The sequence below is a fragment of the Lagenorhynchus albirostris genome, chromosome 3 (genome assembly GCF_949774975.1).
Source record: "Lagenorhynchus albirostris chromosome 3, mLagAlb1.1, whole genome shotgun sequence".
NCBI classification, from domain to species: Eukaryota; Metazoa; Chordata; class Mammalia; order Artiodactyla; family Delphinidae; genus Lagenorhynchus; species Lagenorhynchus albirostris.
In genome coordinates, this window is record NC_083097.1 from 122,779,582 (window position 1) to 122,797,799 (window position 18,218).

An 18,218-nucleotide genomic window follows, 5' to 3' on the forward strand; every position below is an offset into this window, starting at 1 on the left:
CCCGGCTGTCCAGGCTGTAGTGGCAGAGCGGCACCCGGCAGAAGGTGCTGGCCAGACAAACAGCTCTCATGGCTCCTCTAGGCACCTTTACTCTGGGGAGTTCTGTCTTCTAGAAAACCTCCCTGCTAGCTCCAGGCCCCTTCTGGCTACCACAGCTGACTCTTGCTTCACCCACTTACATCGGTCTTAGCCTTTGGTCCCCAAGCACTCAGCCCCCACTAGTTCGGAGCTGCTTTGCTCAGTCAACGCCCTGAAAACTCCAGCGTCATCCCAGGGCCTGTCAGCCTGGTGGACTTTATCCCATCCCTTCTCTCTGAAGCCCTTCCCCGGTGCCCACTAGAATCACTGGGCCTTCTAGGGTGCTGGTTCCCAAAGCCTCACTCTCTCCAAGAAGCCGCTAACCCTTTCCCCCAGCTGCTATTTTTTTTTAAAGTTGAGGTCTAATTGACATATAACATTATATTAGTTTTAGGTGAATAGCATAATGATTTGATACATGTATATATTGCAAAATAATCACCACAATGAGTTTAGTTAACATCCATCACCATGCATAGTTACAATTTTTTTTTTATGATGAGAACTTTTAAGACCTATTCTCTTAAGAACTTTCAAATACACAATACAGCGCTAACTTAGTGTCCCCAGCTGCTATTCTTGATTCCTGTATATTCTCAGCCTTCCACACTGTCCGGCAAGTCCAGTTAACTCTACTGCCAAGATCTGTCCAGAACCCGTCCACTCCTCTCCATTTTCACACCCTGCCCTTGTCCAGGTCACCCGCATCTCCTGCCTGGATATCGCGACCATCCCCTAACTGGTCCCCCCCACTTCTACTCTGCAGGTTCATTCTCCCCAAAGCAGCAAGAGGAATCTTAAAACATAATTCAGATCATGTCACATGTTACATGACAGGGCTCATGTCTTGTTCATCTCTGTATTCCACAGCCGGAAGCCAATGTTTGTGGGATTGGACGTGAGGTTTCCTCTTTATCAAAATACCAAACATGGACCTGACTCCCGGGTCAGGCCAACACGTGTAGTTTCTTTACTCCCAGTGTGTCTGAGGTGGGAAAGGAGATCAAATCCCTCCAGACCCTCCCCCTTCTCCTCCCACATGTCAGGGGCCAGTGGCCCATCCCTGCCACGAGCCCTGGGCTGCTGGCTACTCACATTTGGTGTGCCTGTCACACAGGGCCGACGCCCGCATGTCACACAGCCGGATTGTCCCTTTGCTGCTGCTGTACACGAAGGTGTTGCAGTGATGGGGGTGGAACTCGGCCGCTGTGATCACCTCTGTGAGCTCCTCCATGTTGGCTGGCTTGATGTCGACGATATCTGGCACAGACGAGTCAAGGAGGGGACCGGGAGAACGGGGAGCCTTGGGGGTAACGGTAGCATCACCGCCTTATTTTACCGTACCGTGTTAGCAATGAGCACACACGGGGGACCCTCATCATAACTCTGTGAGCAAATAGGCAGGTATTAGTGGTCCCGGGCAGATGAGGCCCAGGGTTACCCAGTGGCCATAGGTAGCACTAGAACTCAGGTCTCCCTGGCTCCTTATCAGGATTTCATCCCTCATAACATGTGGATGCCCCATCCCATCAAAGTTACCTGCTCTTGCAATCATGCTAAAATGTACCAAGTGGCAAAGGTTTTCATTTCTCATTTTACAACAGCGGTTAAGAAACCAGCCCCATGCCAACTAAATAATCCAATATATTCCAACTAAATAATCCAATATATTCCAACTAAATAATCCAACATATTTGAATCTTTATCTGAACTCCTGGGCTGATACATGATATCTAGGACAGACTGCAAATCCTCTTCCATGAAATCCCTTCGATGTTTTAAAATAATATGTTTTTAAATAATATGTCGATAATAATAATAATAGCCGCTACCATTTATTGAGCACTGACTGTAGGTCAGTCACTGTGCAAAAGCATATCATGTACTTTATTTCATTTAATCCTTATAACTGCTCTATAATCAGCACTTTCTTACCCCCATTATTTCAAGGGGGGAAACGGAGGCTCAGCGTGTGTAAGTAACTTGCCCCAAGTCACATGGCTAAAGAGTGGCAGTACTAGGATTTTATCCCAGGTGCACGATTTGTACGCTTTAGTAATTACGCAAAATTTCTCTTATTGAAGATATACAGGACCTCAAGTCTCTGTAAGCTGTGATTCGCTTTAGAGCTTATGTGGGAGTTTAAGCATTCAAACGAAGCCATCCAATTGTACAGCATGACAGTTTGAGCCTCCAATGGAATATACCGTTAGTTTTATCATCGGGTTTTTTCCTCCTCAGTATTTTCCTTTCTGATCAAGAATTATTATACCTCTATTTTTAAAGACCACATCCTTGTGTATTGAAATGAAACATTTGGCCTTTCATCTATGACGGTGACCCAGTGGAAACAAACGTCTTCAGTGGGAGTGAGTTTGGGCTGATCCCTTCCCACCTCTACTGAGAGCTCGGGAGACCTGGGTCCAGGTACGGTGGTACCTGGCTGGGGCTGAGGTGCTGTCCAAGGACCCAGCAACTTCCTGCAAAGGAACAGGCCTTGTGATGTGGATGTTGTGAACCAAAATGATTCTCACTTTTGAGTCATATTTGTGATTTCGCCCCACCTGTATGTCACTAGGTAGCATTTTTTAACTTAACATTTTTTCTCCACATCAACTTAAATCGACTCACTTTTTTCTTTACTTAGCCTTGTCTAAGCAGTAATCCAATATTCATAAAATCATGGGTTTAATGAGCTAGTTACATTTTAAATAATATTCCGTACCTAAGATAAATGCTTTTAACCATTAAAATGAACATATTTATGTCTGTGCCAGGAGCTTATATATCACATTTTGGAAAACACTGCATTGAATCAACAAGCAGTAACTTGATACAGATAATGCTATTAGACTGGGTTAGATAAAAGTCTCCTATGCTTTTCATGAAGTTGGGAACATAATCTCCTCCTTAGAATTTAGATGAGGTACGAGTAATTCTACTGCTATTTTTAGTCACGTTAGCGCTAACAAAGTAGTCATCCATTATCAAACATCACCCATGCTCCGGCATGTCATCTGGTGCAATAATGGCTTTATATTTGGTTGTGCCTCTTTCCCTTTCAATTACCTCTTATAAATCCTGTTGGGTTTTTTCCCTAAAATTAGCTTGAGACAACTAACATTTCATCTTACTACAATTTCCCTCACAAATCCAGATGCAAATATTTCTTGGGTCTCCAGAGCATGTGGGTTCCTTTGACTCACAAAATACTACCTTTCAACTCAACTGCTACCAGAGTTATAAATATTATTGCAGTTAGCATCACTTGCTGGGGAGCAGGGGCCAGTGCCCCCCAGAAGGAGGCCCCAAGCTGCAGCTCTGATGTTCTCCCCAGTCCCCTGACCCATGCCCTGGGCTTTGTGGCCACGATACAGGGTGGGGTTAAGCAGAGGTTAGTGTTCCGCTGTTGTCAGATTTTATCACCCTCCAGAAAGAGCCTCCATGCCCTACTGTGCCAGTCAGCATGTTTCTCTTTTCTCAAAATAGGGCAAGAAAATCTGGTGTCAGCTTTCTCAACCTCTACCAGTATAGCTCTAAAAACAAGCTTAACTGGAAGGGATCTTGGCTGTGTGGTAGCGGGAGGTGCCACATCTACGGTTATTTTTTTCTCACCTAAAAATAAAGCCCACAAGTTAGAATGTGTGAAAATGAAGGGCTTAAACATACATATGAAACCAGGAACATCCTCCACCGTCAAGAACTGCATCAGAACTGAGTCTGCTTAGGGCTGCTGCCTCTGGACCCTTCCTCCTTCCTTCCCTCCCATCCATCCTGGACCTCTAAGCCTGCCCACCACCCCTCATCCCCAAGCATCTTCCTTTTGACTAGAGGGCTTCTCTGGGTCTGACTCTATGGGGTTCAGGGGAGAAACCATGACTCCAGTCCTCTTTTTAGTAACTGTAGTGGTAAGGACAAGTAGGAAGGTAATAATAAGCAGTAGTTAATGTTTATCACGTGCCATGCATTGTCTCATTTGACCTTCATCTCACCCTTATGATGTTAATATTATTAATAGGTCTATGTTGTGGCAGAGGAAATAGTGACTGATGTTAAGTTACTCAAGGTCGTATGACCATAGAGGGTGGAGCTGGGATTTGAACCCAAGTTTGTCCAACTCTAGAGCCTGGGTTCTTGACCACACTCCACTCTCCTCCCCTGACGAATGGCCCTCACAGAGCCAGCCTTTCTGAGTGATGTAATTCTGGCTCTCTGGAAACTCCCCTGGCTAATCCAACAGGGATTCTGCTTTGAACCTGTGCTCTCTCAATTCACCGACCACTCTGGGGGCTACATTTTCCAGAACCAGAATTTGGACACAGCATCGGACCTAGGATTTTTGTGTTCCCTGATGTGATGAATGTTTTTTTTTTTTTTTTGGAACCGTAAGTTGAGACAGAAACGTGAGAAGGGATTTCTTGAATTGTTAACTGCAGAGGATTTTCTGAGTTCTAAAAACATTTGGGAGAAGGAGTCTAGTTTCCAAAAATTCAATGGCTTATGGGGATGACAAGAGAGCGTATTTCACATCTGCGTCACCTAGAAACCCAGCCTTTTCCCTTAAACTGTTCTAAAGGGAGATACACGCCTCCAGCATACGTGGTTGTGCCCTTCATGTTGGGAGCGAAGGAGAAAGGAGGGGAGCAGTGCGGGGCTCCCTGTATTATCTTGGAAATGGAATGATGCATGTTGACAGTCAATTTTCTCTCTCCTATCTTTTAGAGCTCTCTATCCAAATTATTTCCCTGTTGTCCCAAAGAACCAAACGGCAAAAGCAAAACAGAGCACTGGATTCACGGCTAATATACAAGGCAGAAAGCCAACAGATTGCTATTAAATTAACCCTGGGGCTTGACAGATCTGTTCATCCTGACCCCAACCGCTTACGGCATTCCTTATTAATGCGGAGCCCAGGCAAATTACCTCTGCTAACAAAAGGGGTTAATCTGCCTCTCTGCTGGGACTCTGGAAGCAGTGCTGAAGACGGGAGGGGGCACAGCCAGTTTGGCAGCTGAGCTCCATGCTTGGAAGGCCGAAGGCGGGAAGGTGAGGGCACTGCTGTGCCAGGCAATGGCCTAAAGCATCATTTAAAATAATAATTGAAGACACTGGGAGGTCACCCCTTAAGGGATGAGCTTCAAACAAATAAGAAGCCAGAGCCATAAATTACATCAGCAGTGGGGTGAGGGAATGAAGGGGATTATGGCAGGATGCTAAAGGGTAGCATAGGGACCATTCAAAAGTCATTTCCTTAAACCCAAATTTGGAAAAGCTTTTTATAAAAAAGTCTGCTGCGATATTATAAAAGAAAACAATGGACAACAGCCTAAATATACAGAAATAGGGAAACGATTAAGTAAATTCTGATCGATCTCATTTAACTGTGTATGCAATGAGATGCCAAGTCTGTTAAAAAACTTGTATGAAAAATTCCATCTTTAGTGTGATCATGATGTCATTTAAAACTTACACTCTGAAACTGATGACCTAGAAAGCAAAAACACCAAATGTTAGTGATAATTCCAATGGGCTGGGTCTATGAATAGTTTTCTTTTCAATGATGAGTTTTCGTTTCCACATTTTCTTTTGATGAAGTTGTAGTATTTTAAGATGGAAAAAGACAAGATATTTTCTCTGCTTATTATATACGTGTATAATTTTAGGTGAGGTAAGTTAGATACAAAATATATACAGTCTGATCATAGCCATGTGAAAAAAATGAGAGAGAGAACAGAATGGAAGGAAACATAGTTATATCTTACAGGGGGATTAGATTCTAAGGCTGGCATTAAGTTATCCTTCGGTAACCCTAGCTTGGGTCCATTCATTCATTTGTTCCTTCATGTATTTCATAAACATTCACAAAGAATCTGCCAGGGTTTTTCTAGGTACAGGGGATACAGCAGTGACCAGAGCAGACCAAAAATCCCCCTGATCTGTCGCGCCTATGTTCTAGTAGGGGACATGGTCTCTAAACAAGATAAATAAATAGAATATATAGTATATTAGGTAGTAATAACTGCTAAACAGGCAAATAAAGCAGAGAAGTGAGAAAGAAAGTGTGTATGTGTGAGTGGGTGGGATGTGTATGTGCACACGTGTGTGTGTGTGTGTGTGTGTGTGTGGCCCTAGACTGAACAGGAGAAAGCTTCCTGGATAAATCGAGAATTACAAAAATTTTCCCTTTTCTTTTATTTCCTTATTAACTTATTTTTCTGAGCCCTCATTGTTGAGTTAGCTAGCATTAAGTTAAAATTGCGATGAAAATTCATTGTATATACACAAAATTAGGTGGTAAGATTGTAGGTCATTTTATAGTCTCTATAATGAATACATATTATTAAACCAAGAAAACAAACAGTTAAAAAAAGTAGTTTCCTTGGCTTAGAACCATCTCCGAGAGAGTTGAGAGACCAGGAACCTCACCTCTGGGTAAAACTGAAGATAATACTGTGATAAATACTGTAATTGTAACAAAATGGGGTCAAAAGATTGGGATTCAGTTTTGATTCCAACTCTGTTTTGCTCGGAGAACATGAAAGTCATTTTATCTCTCTGGGTTTCAGTTTCTTTGCCTTTGGATGGGTATCGTTCTGTTAACTCTGTCCGTCTCTGAGAAATTTTGATGATCAAATAAGATAATGGAGAAAAGGCTATTCATTAAAGGGCTTTACAGTGGACTGAATAATCCCAACTTTCAAAGGAAACATGCATTTTTTCAAAGATAGCTTTTATATGCATTAGGTTTATGGGCTTTTGAAGGTGTCCTCATATGCTTCTGTCTTTATCACTGCTAATTTTGCTGATACTGACAAGGTGTTTTTTCCCCCCCTTTCTGTTTATCTAAGCCAACCAATGACAGCAGAGTCCAGCAGGAAGCCTGTCTGCAGGCCGAGCTGGAGAGTGGAATCTAAGTTTACCTGGGTAAGATACCCTTGTGCAAAAGCAGTTGAAGCTTTTCAGATAGCACTTAAAGTCTGCCAATACTGAAGGTGGAGAATAGTCTTATCATGGCCTTGCAAACTGAGCATATTAGAGTTGGATTCCGTTTTAGGGCACATGAGTTTCTTTGAAGTCTTTCTTTCCTTTCCAAAGTCTCAATTTAATCTTTGGATATAAAGTAGTGATTACAAAGCATCCAGATCTTGTCAGCTGAATGGACATGTCGCTTGATGATAACACACTGGAAATGTCCAAAGAGGACTCCAAGGATATTCCTCTCTTAGGAGCTTAAAAAAAGCCAGTGTGCAAATATTCATGGAGGGTTTTGCCAATCGCTAGACTCAGTATGAGAGGACCGACAAAGAGACACATGGTGCCCTATTGGATACTGCTTTTATGTATGTGTTGAGCTCAAAAGACACTGGGGTAAGATGTCCTTTATGACTGGGGGTGGGGTGGGGTATGTGAAGGTCCCATAACCACAGACTCTTTCCTATTCACGTGACACAGAGCTTGACATTTCTCCATTAGAAAATACTCAATACTTCATTCAAAGGCCAACCCAAGTGTTCCTTTCTGTATGAAGTGTTCCTTTCTGTATGAAGTGTTCTAGCCCTTCTTTCACGATTCTTTCTACCTGTGTATCCACGGCACCTTGAACGCACCTCTATGAATACACTTAACGTGTATTATTATTTGCGTAATTTAAGATAGTGTGATAGAGTACATTTTACTGGAGTATAGAGTGAGACAGATCTAGATTTTAATCCCCAATCCTGTGACCAGTTACCTAATCTCAAATGCCTTTGAACTTGTTAATTTATCAACAAACAGAGGAAGAAAACTACAGGAGATGATGTAATATACCTGCTACTTAATAGAGGCTCCCCAAAACTGTTAGTCTCATCTTCCTTAGTATGGTTACATGTCTGTCTCCCTCTGTCCACATACTCACTTTGGTAGCTTTGTGATATGTTAACTTGGTTAGGCTAAACATTTCTAAAATGTTTCTGGTTGTGGTAGGCTAACAAGGTTTATTCTCTCAGGTGAGTTGAAGGACAAAAGAGAGAAAGCAGCCACTTTGCACATATGCACAAGTGTTCCCAGTTATTCAGTCAAACAGTAATCTAGGTGTTGCTGTGAGGGACTGTGCAGACATGGTTAAAGGCCCTAACCAGTTGCTTTAATTTAATCATAAGGGAGATTATCCTGGGTGGGCCTGAACTGATCAGTTGGAAGGCATTTAAACAAAGGCTTAGGTCTTCCTTGAGGAAGAGACTCCAAATGGTTGCTGAGACTACAGTTTCTCTCCCTTCTCTCTCAATCTTCCTTCTTGATGGCCATGTGTGGACGTGGCCTGTGACGCTCATGCCTGTGGTGTTCTAGCTTGCTTATGATTTTTCTGTGCCTGACTGCTGGCCTTACAGACTTTGGATTTGCTTGGCCAGTCACACAATTACAAGGCTAATTCATGGTAATATGTCAATCTGTCTCTCTCTTTCTCTCTCTCACTCTCTCTCCACACACACACACACACACACACACACACCCTCTCCTACTGGTTTTGCTTCTCTGGTTGAACTCACCTTCCCTCCAGATTACATGGACCATGACATGAGGGATGGAGTTTTATTCATCTTGGCATCTCCAGTGCACATAGTAAGTGCTCAATAAATGTTTATGGGTTCTTATTAGTTATCTACAGGGAACTCTACTCAGTACTCTGTAATGACCTATATGGGAATCTAAAAAAGAGTGGATATATGTATATGTATAACTGATTCACTTTGCTGTACAGCAGAAACTAACACAACATTGTAAAGCAACTGTACTCCAATAAAAAATTAATTTAAAAAATTAAATAAAAAATGTTTCTGGGTTTTACTTTACTTCATTCTTATGACTTAGCAGCCTTCTTTAGGGAAGGTTTTTTTTTTTTTTTTAAGATGCAGAAAACTCACAGTAGGTCAATAGGCCAAGATGCCAGGCCTGTATAGTGTGGCTCATTTAGCCTGTGGTTTTCTTAGGAGAGAATGGGATCCAAGCAACAAGGTAAGAAGAACAGGGGGCTGGGGATATGCCCCAAATAATAAAAGCTACTATTTATAGAGCCTTCTCTTTGTGCAGGCACTTGGCTAAATACCTTACAAGACAACCTCATTTAAACCCCACAACAACCTCCTAAGATAGGTGGTATTATTATCCCCATTAACCGATGAGGAGATTGAGGGCCAGAGAAATGTTAAGCAACTTGTCAAGGTCACACAGGTTTTAGGAGATGGAGCTGGGTTCAAATCCAGTGAATCTGACTCCAGAGTCTGCCTTCCCAACTACTCAGTGATACCGCCCCAAGGACATTCAAGAAGTCCGAAAGAAGTCTGCAGAGTTGCATTCTTGCCCTTTCCCCTGATAACATGAGGCTCAAAGGGCTTGCTCTGTGGGAGGAGAAATCCGCAGACCCCAAAAGCCCTAGGTCTGGTGTCAGACACAGCAACCACACAAGCAAGGCAACAGGCCTGAGACAACCCACCAAAGGCTGCATTTAATATGGCAAAGAGGGGGCTGCCTTGGCACACACAGGCCAATGTGCTGGACGTGTCACTGGAAGGAATGTTCTCCTATGACACTAAATGCCAGACGAAGATTCATATGTACAATTGATATGTACAGCTGTGGATGAAAGCCACAGCAGCAACAAGGGAGAGAAATCTGTACGAGCCCCACAGCGTCCCTCAAAGCTTGCCCGGCAGAATCCTATTGGATCAAAAGGAAGACTGCTGTCCCTAGTACTAAGGAGTGACAGAGCTAGAAGCCAGGAGTTCTGGTTATGGTTCCCTGATAGGGAATCAAATCCAAAAGGGCCTCAGCTCAGTTGACAAGCGAAGCTGATGCAGAGGGCTGATAAAGACCAAGTCAGAGATCAAGTACCCCTGGAATCCAGTTGTTTTCTCCCAGAGAAACCCTCTGTCTCATGCCTAGAGACTGGATTTATGCAAGGTGTGTCTTGTGCTATCTTTCTAGCTTGCTCACACCATGCTTTACTTCACCCTCGGGCCTTCTTGAGTTCCTCCAACATACCATGCTCCCTCCTGCCACAGGACCTTTGTACGTGGTGGACTGATCTTTTCTCACTTCTTTGCCAAGTTAGCTCATACTCTTCCTCTTACAAATCTCAACTTAACAATCAGTCCTCAGGAAAGCCTTCTTTTATTCCCTAGTCTACATCAGGTTTTTAAAAATGCATTCACAAAACCATATTCCCTTTCTTCACAGGACTTATTTCTGTTTGTAATAATACACTCATTAGTGTGATTATTTGGTGAATGTCATTCTGAAAGCAGAAAATTTGTTTCTTTTCACTCTTATATCCCCATGGCTTATCGCAGTGCCTGGCACAAACTAGGTGATCAGTATATAGTTATTGAGGACTGTATATTTACTTTTTACTTGATGTGATAGGTCCCATATTGGACTAGGTAGGAGCCCAGGTCAACTCATTCTTAGTTCTGAGAACAGAGTTCAAAGGATCCTAGGTATACCATAGTTTTCATAATTAAGAAACATCCTTTTATAGCAATTTTCTTTTATTGAAAAGTTGGGGCTGCCTCTTGCCCTAGAAAATCACTAATCTAGAATTGATGTATTCTTGTCCTGATGTAGTTAACCGATTAAGGCCAAAGTTTGACCACTTTTAGCCAGAACCTGTTACACAAAACAGGGACAGACTGGCTACAGATGGAAGGAAGAGGATTCAAGACCAGGTGCCATAAGGCTAGGAATGCTTCCCTCTGATACGGTGCTAAATACAAGGGCTGGACCTCAGAGACCCTGCGGATATCTGGTAACTAGGGTATAATGAGTAACATCTTGCAAAGAACATCAAACTGCAGAACCAAAGGAGGTGTCTAGACTTGAGAAGATGACGCAGATAATGAATTCAGCACAACAGAATCCACCCTTCTAACACTCAACTTTTCTAGTTTCCTTTTGTGGTGGTCCCTGTTTACTGATCATTTACTTAGCAAGGTACTGCCCTAAGCATATATGTATGTGTATATATATGTATATACATATGCACATATATACACACACGTGTGTGTGTGTGTGTGTGTGTGTGTGTGTGTATAAACACCTTTTTAAAAAATTCTAACTATCCTCTTTTTCAGAGCTCCTCTCTACAGATCATGAAGTAGAAGCTTGGCTAAGTTAAAAGACATGTTAAAGCTTACACAGCCAGCAAGTAGTAGAGCTGGCTGAGAATTTTAAGCTTGTTGGACTCCAAAGAATCTGTTCTCAACCGTAATGCCAATGTCACACCAAATGCTAGTCACTAGAAGTTATGACTTTTTTAAAAACCATAATGCAAGGCCACTTGCCTTAATATTTACTAATACTTTTCTTTACCTATATGCACTTTGAAATTTAAATGGATTTTTCAGTATCTGTAATATCATAGGATTGATACGATAGTTGTATTTTATAGTATTCATTATCACAAATACATAATTATGAAAACAAAAAACGTCCATGTAGTATTTAGAAGAACCTCGCCTCCCACCTCAGGGATGCTCATACCATACTTTGGGAACCCCACATTTTTCTAGACTGAACCATGTTTCTTCTGCCTCCTTAGTGGATAAGAGGCATTATAGAAATGGTGCTAAACAACATATGATTTATCGATGGTTGGTGGCCTGTCTGGTGGTTGGTGTCTTTCTGAGACTATTTTGAAAGATGGCCGCTTCCTACCCCAGAGGTGGCTGCACTTCAGAGACGATAAGCAAAAGGGTCCCAGTCTGTACAGTCTGCTCAGTGCTTAGGGCGGTCTGGTGGAAAGTAACTGTATAGATATCAGTTATCATCATTCTCATTATGACAATGATTATTTTACATACGGCTGCTTTAAGGGTGAATGGCACGGTCTCATTTGTATGCCAGCATCTGTCAGGCTGTCACACATCTGCAGAATATAACCTCAACTGTGCTATTAATATGTCCCTTTTGCATTCTCCTCAAGGCATCTGTCTTCTAAAATGCCTAACGAAACTTCCCTCCCTCTTGAAGGCCTGGAGGCAAAATTTGGAAAGCATGTCACCTAGACTGGGGACAGCAGAAGCTCAGCTGAGCCTAAGCAGATTTCTGGCTCTCGGAATAGACATCAAGGGAGAAAGGGAACCACCACCCACACTCGTTCTGTTAGCAGCTGCACTTGCAGGCAAAATCTGTAGGCAGATTCTCCTAGGCTCAGACAGTATGTCGCGTCTGCTCTGTGATCAACAAAAGATGTCAGTCACGGTCTTAAAGGTCAGTTCTCAGTCTCCATAATCACCACGACTGGCTTACACCTGCATTCTCTGAAAAGCCTTGGGGAACTCTGAAAAGCCTTGAGCACTCTTCTGTGGTGAAGGTCAGGTGTCTGTGTACCTAAACCAGGTCTTTTTACTCATTTGCAACAGCTATACTACATTTCCCAGCCTGCCTTGCAGTTAGATGTGATCATGTGACTGCGCTCTAGCCAATGGAATGCAACACTACTTTAGAACCTGGCTCATAGGAGTCTCCCACGTGTGGTCCTACACAATCTTCCTCTTTTGCTGTACAGATGCAGATAAGCATGGTGTCACTGGGGAACCACAAGATGGAAAGAACCTGAATCTCTGAATCACTCATTGGAGGAGGCTGCCTGCTGATGGAGATCATCAATATTGGACTTTACAAGAGAAATAATCTTCTATATGTTTGAGCCATTATGGAGTCTATTTTATATCAGAACATTCAGAGCTGTACTGTAACTAATATACACTTAAGGTGAAATTGCCAGCTTCCATTTCATGATTAATTATCCACTGGATATAGCTCCACTTTGGTGACCTACCAGTATTTCAAACTTGACATGTCCCATCCAAATGGTACTTTCTGTATGTCAGAATATTCTAGGTACTGGGATACAGGAATGGATCATACAAAGTTCTTTCTGTCATAAAATTCACATTCAAATATGGGGAAACCCAAAATACACAAATAAGAAAACGAATTTCAAATAGTGATACATGTCATGAAGTTAACGGGGATAGAGGGTTATTGGGGGTTACTTGGGAGTTAGTGGGAGGAAGTGCCTCTGAGGAGGTGACAGGAGACTGAAGTCTATACGATGACACACAGTTAGCCATGTGGACTCTGGGGGCAGAGTATTCCAGAAAGAGGGAACAGCACATGCAGAGAATGGAAGTAAGAACAAGGTTTATCCAGGAACAGAAAAGAGGATAGTTGGCCGAAGCAGAGTGAATCAGGGCAGACTGGTATGATAGGGTATCATAGAGGGATGCAGGGCCACTATCATGTGAAATCTTGCAGTCCAGAGTTAAGAACTTGGATCTTATTCTAAGTTCAATAGGAAGCTACCAGCGTGTTTTAATCTGGGGAGGAATGATATCTGAATTACATGTTGAAAGGTCTACTCTGTTATGTGGAACACGTATTGTGTAGGAGAGCAAGAGAGAATGGAGACTAGACAGTAGATTATTGCAGTCACATAGGTAAGACAACAGTGGCCAGTACTAGTGTGTGTCGGTAGAATGGAGACGGAGAAAGATGAGTTGATTTGAGATATATTTTAGACGAAGCAAAGGCAGGGCTCACAGATATTGGGCTGGGGGGTGGGGAGGCTGGTGAGTGGGAAGAAAGATCAATATTGACTCTTAGGCCAGTTGCTTAGCTACCTGGATGGTGAAACCATTAACTGAGGTTGGGAATTCAAGTGAAGAGTCAGGTTTGTGGTGGGATGGACCACAGGATAGGTGCTGAATAAATGACCGATTTTTAATATTAAATAGAGGGTCAATATAGTAGGGTGAGAATACTGGGTCAGATACTCATTCAGCAATCGTCTCGACTTCTCTAAATTTTAGCTAAACAGAAGATAATAATACAACCCCATAATGTCAATATGGGGTTGTTATATCAAATATACTCTTGGCAGGTAGAGACTGAAGAAGTGTGATGGGGACACGAGCATTGCTAATAAAGTTTGGTTTTCTGATCTGGATGCTACTTGCACAGGAGTGCTCTGTCTGTGAAAATTCATCAAGCTGGACAATAATGATATATGCATCTTTCATAATAGATTCTATGCATTCTATTCCCAGTTCAGTGCTTGGAATTCAATAAATGGCAGCCATTATTATTTTCATTATTACGACACAATGAAAACCATCTCCTGTGTACCTGTGGTCCATAATGTCCATATAGGCCATTTGTGAATCCATTAACAAGAGGAAGGAACCCTACACTGAACTCTAAGGTCTGGTCTTATAGTTGATAAAGTCAAATCTAGTTTGTAATTCATGACCCATAAATGCCTCTGCATGAAGGGATTGACTCAGAGTTTTAATCCAGAGGTAGCCCTGGTCCACTACTTGTAATTCAGTACTTCCTTAACTTTGTTTAGACGAATGAGTATCACAGATGCCAATGTAATTTAGAAGGGAACAGTTCTTCACAAGTTCTAGGTCTTCAATTGTGATCGCCCTTTCTATTCCACTTTCCCCCAAGCTTGCTCATACCTGAATACTCTTGATTCAAGCCAACTGGTTATTGGCCCCAAAGAAAGGATACTAAAACTTTGATTGGTTATTTCAAAGTTCCATAGGTTAATCCTCAGGTCATCAGCTGACATGTAGGTTTCATAGTCGCTGTTGACTGATATGGAGTTGATGTGATATGTGTGTGCGTTGGCAAATACTCTTCGCGGGGTGGCCTCCACCATCAGGTCCATGGGTCTCAGGACAGGCACCTGGAATGCAAGGGAAACAAATCACTTCAGAACCCAGAGCTCTTTACTAGGAAAAGAGTGTGCATGTTTATGTCCTTTATTATCATATACAAAATCATGACTACGTCAAAGGAGCTCTGAGCTGGAAAAGGAGATTGATAAATTACATGTTGTTCCTATTCCCTTTGGTTCCTTTTAGTTTTATTCCTTCCTCAAAAATGTCACCATCCTTTAGCCCTGATGGGCAATTTCATCCTTTATAGATTCTAAGATGTTTTTCAAGTGGCCCTCAAAGTGGCCTCATCTCAGGGGAACTTAGAATCCACTGTGGGGTCATTAGCTTCCAGAGCTGTTGTTCCAGATTGTTTGTTTTTTAACCATGAAATCTTTTTTTTTTTGCGTTACGTGGGCCTCTCACTGTTGTGGCCTCTCCCGTTGCGGAGCACAGGCTCCGGATGCACAGGCTCAGCGGCCATGGCTCACGGGCCCAGCCGCCCCGCGGCATGTGGGATCCTCCCGGACCATGGCACGAACCCATGTCCCCTGCATTGGTAGGCGGACTCTCAACCACTGCACCACCAGGGAAGCCCCATGAAATCTATTTTTGAAAGGAAGCTGTAGGAAAATTTTAGAAACGTCTAGTTCAACTGAGATTAAAATTTATCCTTCATGGCTTTGGAGGTCTAGACCCCATCCTGGCTTTATCCTCAATCCTTAAGGGAATTCTGGGAAAGCATATAATCACCCAAATTTCTAGTATCCCAAATTCAGTCATTAATATATAGGGCACCCATTGACATCCTTGGTTTAACCTGTGGTCTTGGAGTACCAACAAGGCAGTGTCCACTTGCACATCAAAACTGTCCTCATTTGGACAATAAATTATGTAGTCATCTTACTGGTATAGGAAGGATAATCAGTAAATATTTGTTAAGTGAGTGAGTAAGAATACGTGAGTAAATGTTACCTTCCCCATGGGTCAGAGAATCAGGCAGTTAAATATAGTTTTGCACACAAGAAGCTCTTCCTGGCAAATGGGAACAAAGACCCACCTCTGTTCTGACCCCCTCTTTGAATTCAAGGGCACTTCTGCCTACACCTGGCTGAACTGGCTCCTGAGAAAGTAGTGGGAAAACTAACGCCTCAGAGGAGACAGACTAAAACACAATGCAACGAACACAAAACACGGGCCTGGCCCTTTAACAGAAATGAGAAAATAAAAGCACCAAAAGCTGTTTTCTTTTCAGGGAAGTCATCTCTTGCAACTGAGCCCTGATTTGATACCAGGTGGTCGATCAAGACTTCAAATTCTGGATTTCTGTCAACCCAGTGGGTGAGGAAAAGAAGGCGGAAACAAAGGTTAAATTTTGTGGAGTGCAGTCACCTCAACAATATAACCTTTTAGAAAACAGAATTCTCCCAGCTCAGTCTTGAAGGATTTTGAGGTAGTTTTTAAGTTAAATGAACAATTCAGAGGAATCACAGAATTCTATGCAAATGTGGCAGTGGATATCCTGGAAACCAGAGGAGCTTGAGATGCGGATGTAGGAAGAGCCAGGGGTCCTCTGAAGAGCAGCAGTGGGATGGGAGGGAAAGTCTTTGAGAGCCCTCCACCCTGTTCTGGATAATGGTTCTATAGTATAAGCCCAGGAATGGCAAGAACTAGGAGCCCTGGGTTCTGACCACAGATTCGCCCCTCACTGACAGGCTGTGTGACCTCGGGCAATTATCCTGCCCCTTCTGGGCTCTAGTTATACTATCTGAAATACTCACTGTGCCCTACTTATCAAGAAGGTTTGGATCTGTTGAGATGATTTGCCCTTCAGTTCAACCTCCCACTCACCCTTTCAGCAACATTTGCTTGAGCTCTGTACAAGGTCCTGGGGGGTTCAACTGGTGAGCAAAACCAGACACAGGTCCTGCCTTCATATGGCTGGTCCAGTTGGTAGAGGTAGGTACAAAATCATCTCATAATAAAATGTAGTAAGTACATTTTATTTGTAGTAAGTACAAAAGGAGAGGAAATAGCATTAAGAAGGATTTCACCTGGTCAGGGAGGTCTGGAGAAGTTTTGCTGAGGAAGTAAGAATTGGTTGCTTAAAGTATGAGAAGGGGTTTACTGGGCCAGGAGGGGAAGGAAGAATGCTCCGTTCAGCGGAAAGAGCGTGTGCAAAGGCCCCGTGGTGAGGGTAAGGCAAGAATGAAAGATCGATGGGTCAATGTAGTTGAGACAGAGAGTGATGAGAACCATGGTGGAAGATGAAGTGACAGGGGACGTAAGAGGCAGGCCCCAGGAAAGATTTTTGCCATCATCCTAAGAGAAATGGGAAGACATCAAAAGATTTCCAATGATTTTGATATGATCAGGTTCAAAGTTTTGATGAGATCATTTCTGATGTACACTGGAGAACAAGTTAGAGGATGAATGAAGCAGAACTTTGAAAAGGAAGGTGATAATACTATCGAATGCCAAGTGAGGGTGTGTCTGAGTTAAGGCTTTGTAATGGATAAGAAAAGTACCTTTGCCCTTAGGAACTCTCTTGCAAATATTTATTGGGCATTGACTCTGCGTCAAACATTCTTCATACACCATCTCAGTAATTGTTTCAACAACTCTGTGAAATAGATACTAGTAATACAAAGTACTATTACAAAGAGAAAACTCAGGCTCAGAGAAGCTAAGTCACTGGCCCAGAGTTGCCCAGCTATAGGAGGCATAGCCAGAATTTGATCCCAGAGTCTATCTGACTGCAAATCTAGTGCTTTTTCCACTGTATCACACCACACCCAAAGAGCATGCGTGGTAAGCTGTGATAAATGCTCTGTAAGGGATACGAGTACAGTACCCACAGAATTTATGGAATCAATAGGATTATTGGTAGTAATAATGGTAGTGGTAGTCATAGAATTCTGTGGTTAAGCTGCCTCTAGAAATCTCAGTTTGGTGCTGTAGGTGTTCATGTGTGCTTTCAGAGACACACGCCTGCTCTCGCGGTTTGTCATAAAGGAACTCCCCACCTGGAGCTTTTGAGCTCTGCCCAGCCCCGCAAGGTAGTAGAGCTCAAGGCAGGCTCCCCAGGGCTGTGGAAGAAATGGAATCTGTGGGGACTTCCTGTGGCTTCTCCTCAACTCTTCCCTGGGCCTCCTTCATTACCACGCACTGTCCGCAGAGGCTTCCCATGGCTCTGGTGGCAGGGAAGGGAGCATGACAGCCAGGATAAAGAGGCATTACCAAGCGGTAACTGCCAGCCCAGAGTTTCAGTTTAATGTGATGGGGCTGCGTGCTAATTCAGGCTGACATATTGCATGATGTGGCACTTTATGGGGAAGCTCCGGGTAGGTATCTGAGGAGGGAGTGCTAATGGTTTGCCCAGATAAGGCAGGGGATGAACGTCACTCATGATATTCCAACACCATTCCCATGCCC

General features: G+C 42.9%; 1 protein-coding gene across 8 annotated transcripts in view; it reads right to left on the reverse strand.

Annotated features, from left to right (window-relative positions):
- PPP2R2B (protein phosphatase 2 regulatory subunit Bbeta) overlaps positions 1-18,218 on the reverse strand; it is a 677,687-nt gene that overhangs the window by 46,678 nt on the left and 612,791 nt on the right. For all 8 annotated transcript variants that reach the window (XM_060146455.1, XM_060146453.1, XM_060146461.1 and 5 more), the window contains 2 exons: positions 14,635-14,812; positions 1,174-1,338 (listed from right to left, as the gene is read on the reverse strand). In XM_060146455.1, the coding sequence (XP_060002438.1) occupies positions 1,174-1,338; positions 14,635-14,812 (343 nt within the window). The remainder of the gene's footprint in view (positions 1-1,173; positions 1,339-14,634; positions 14,813-18,218) is intronic.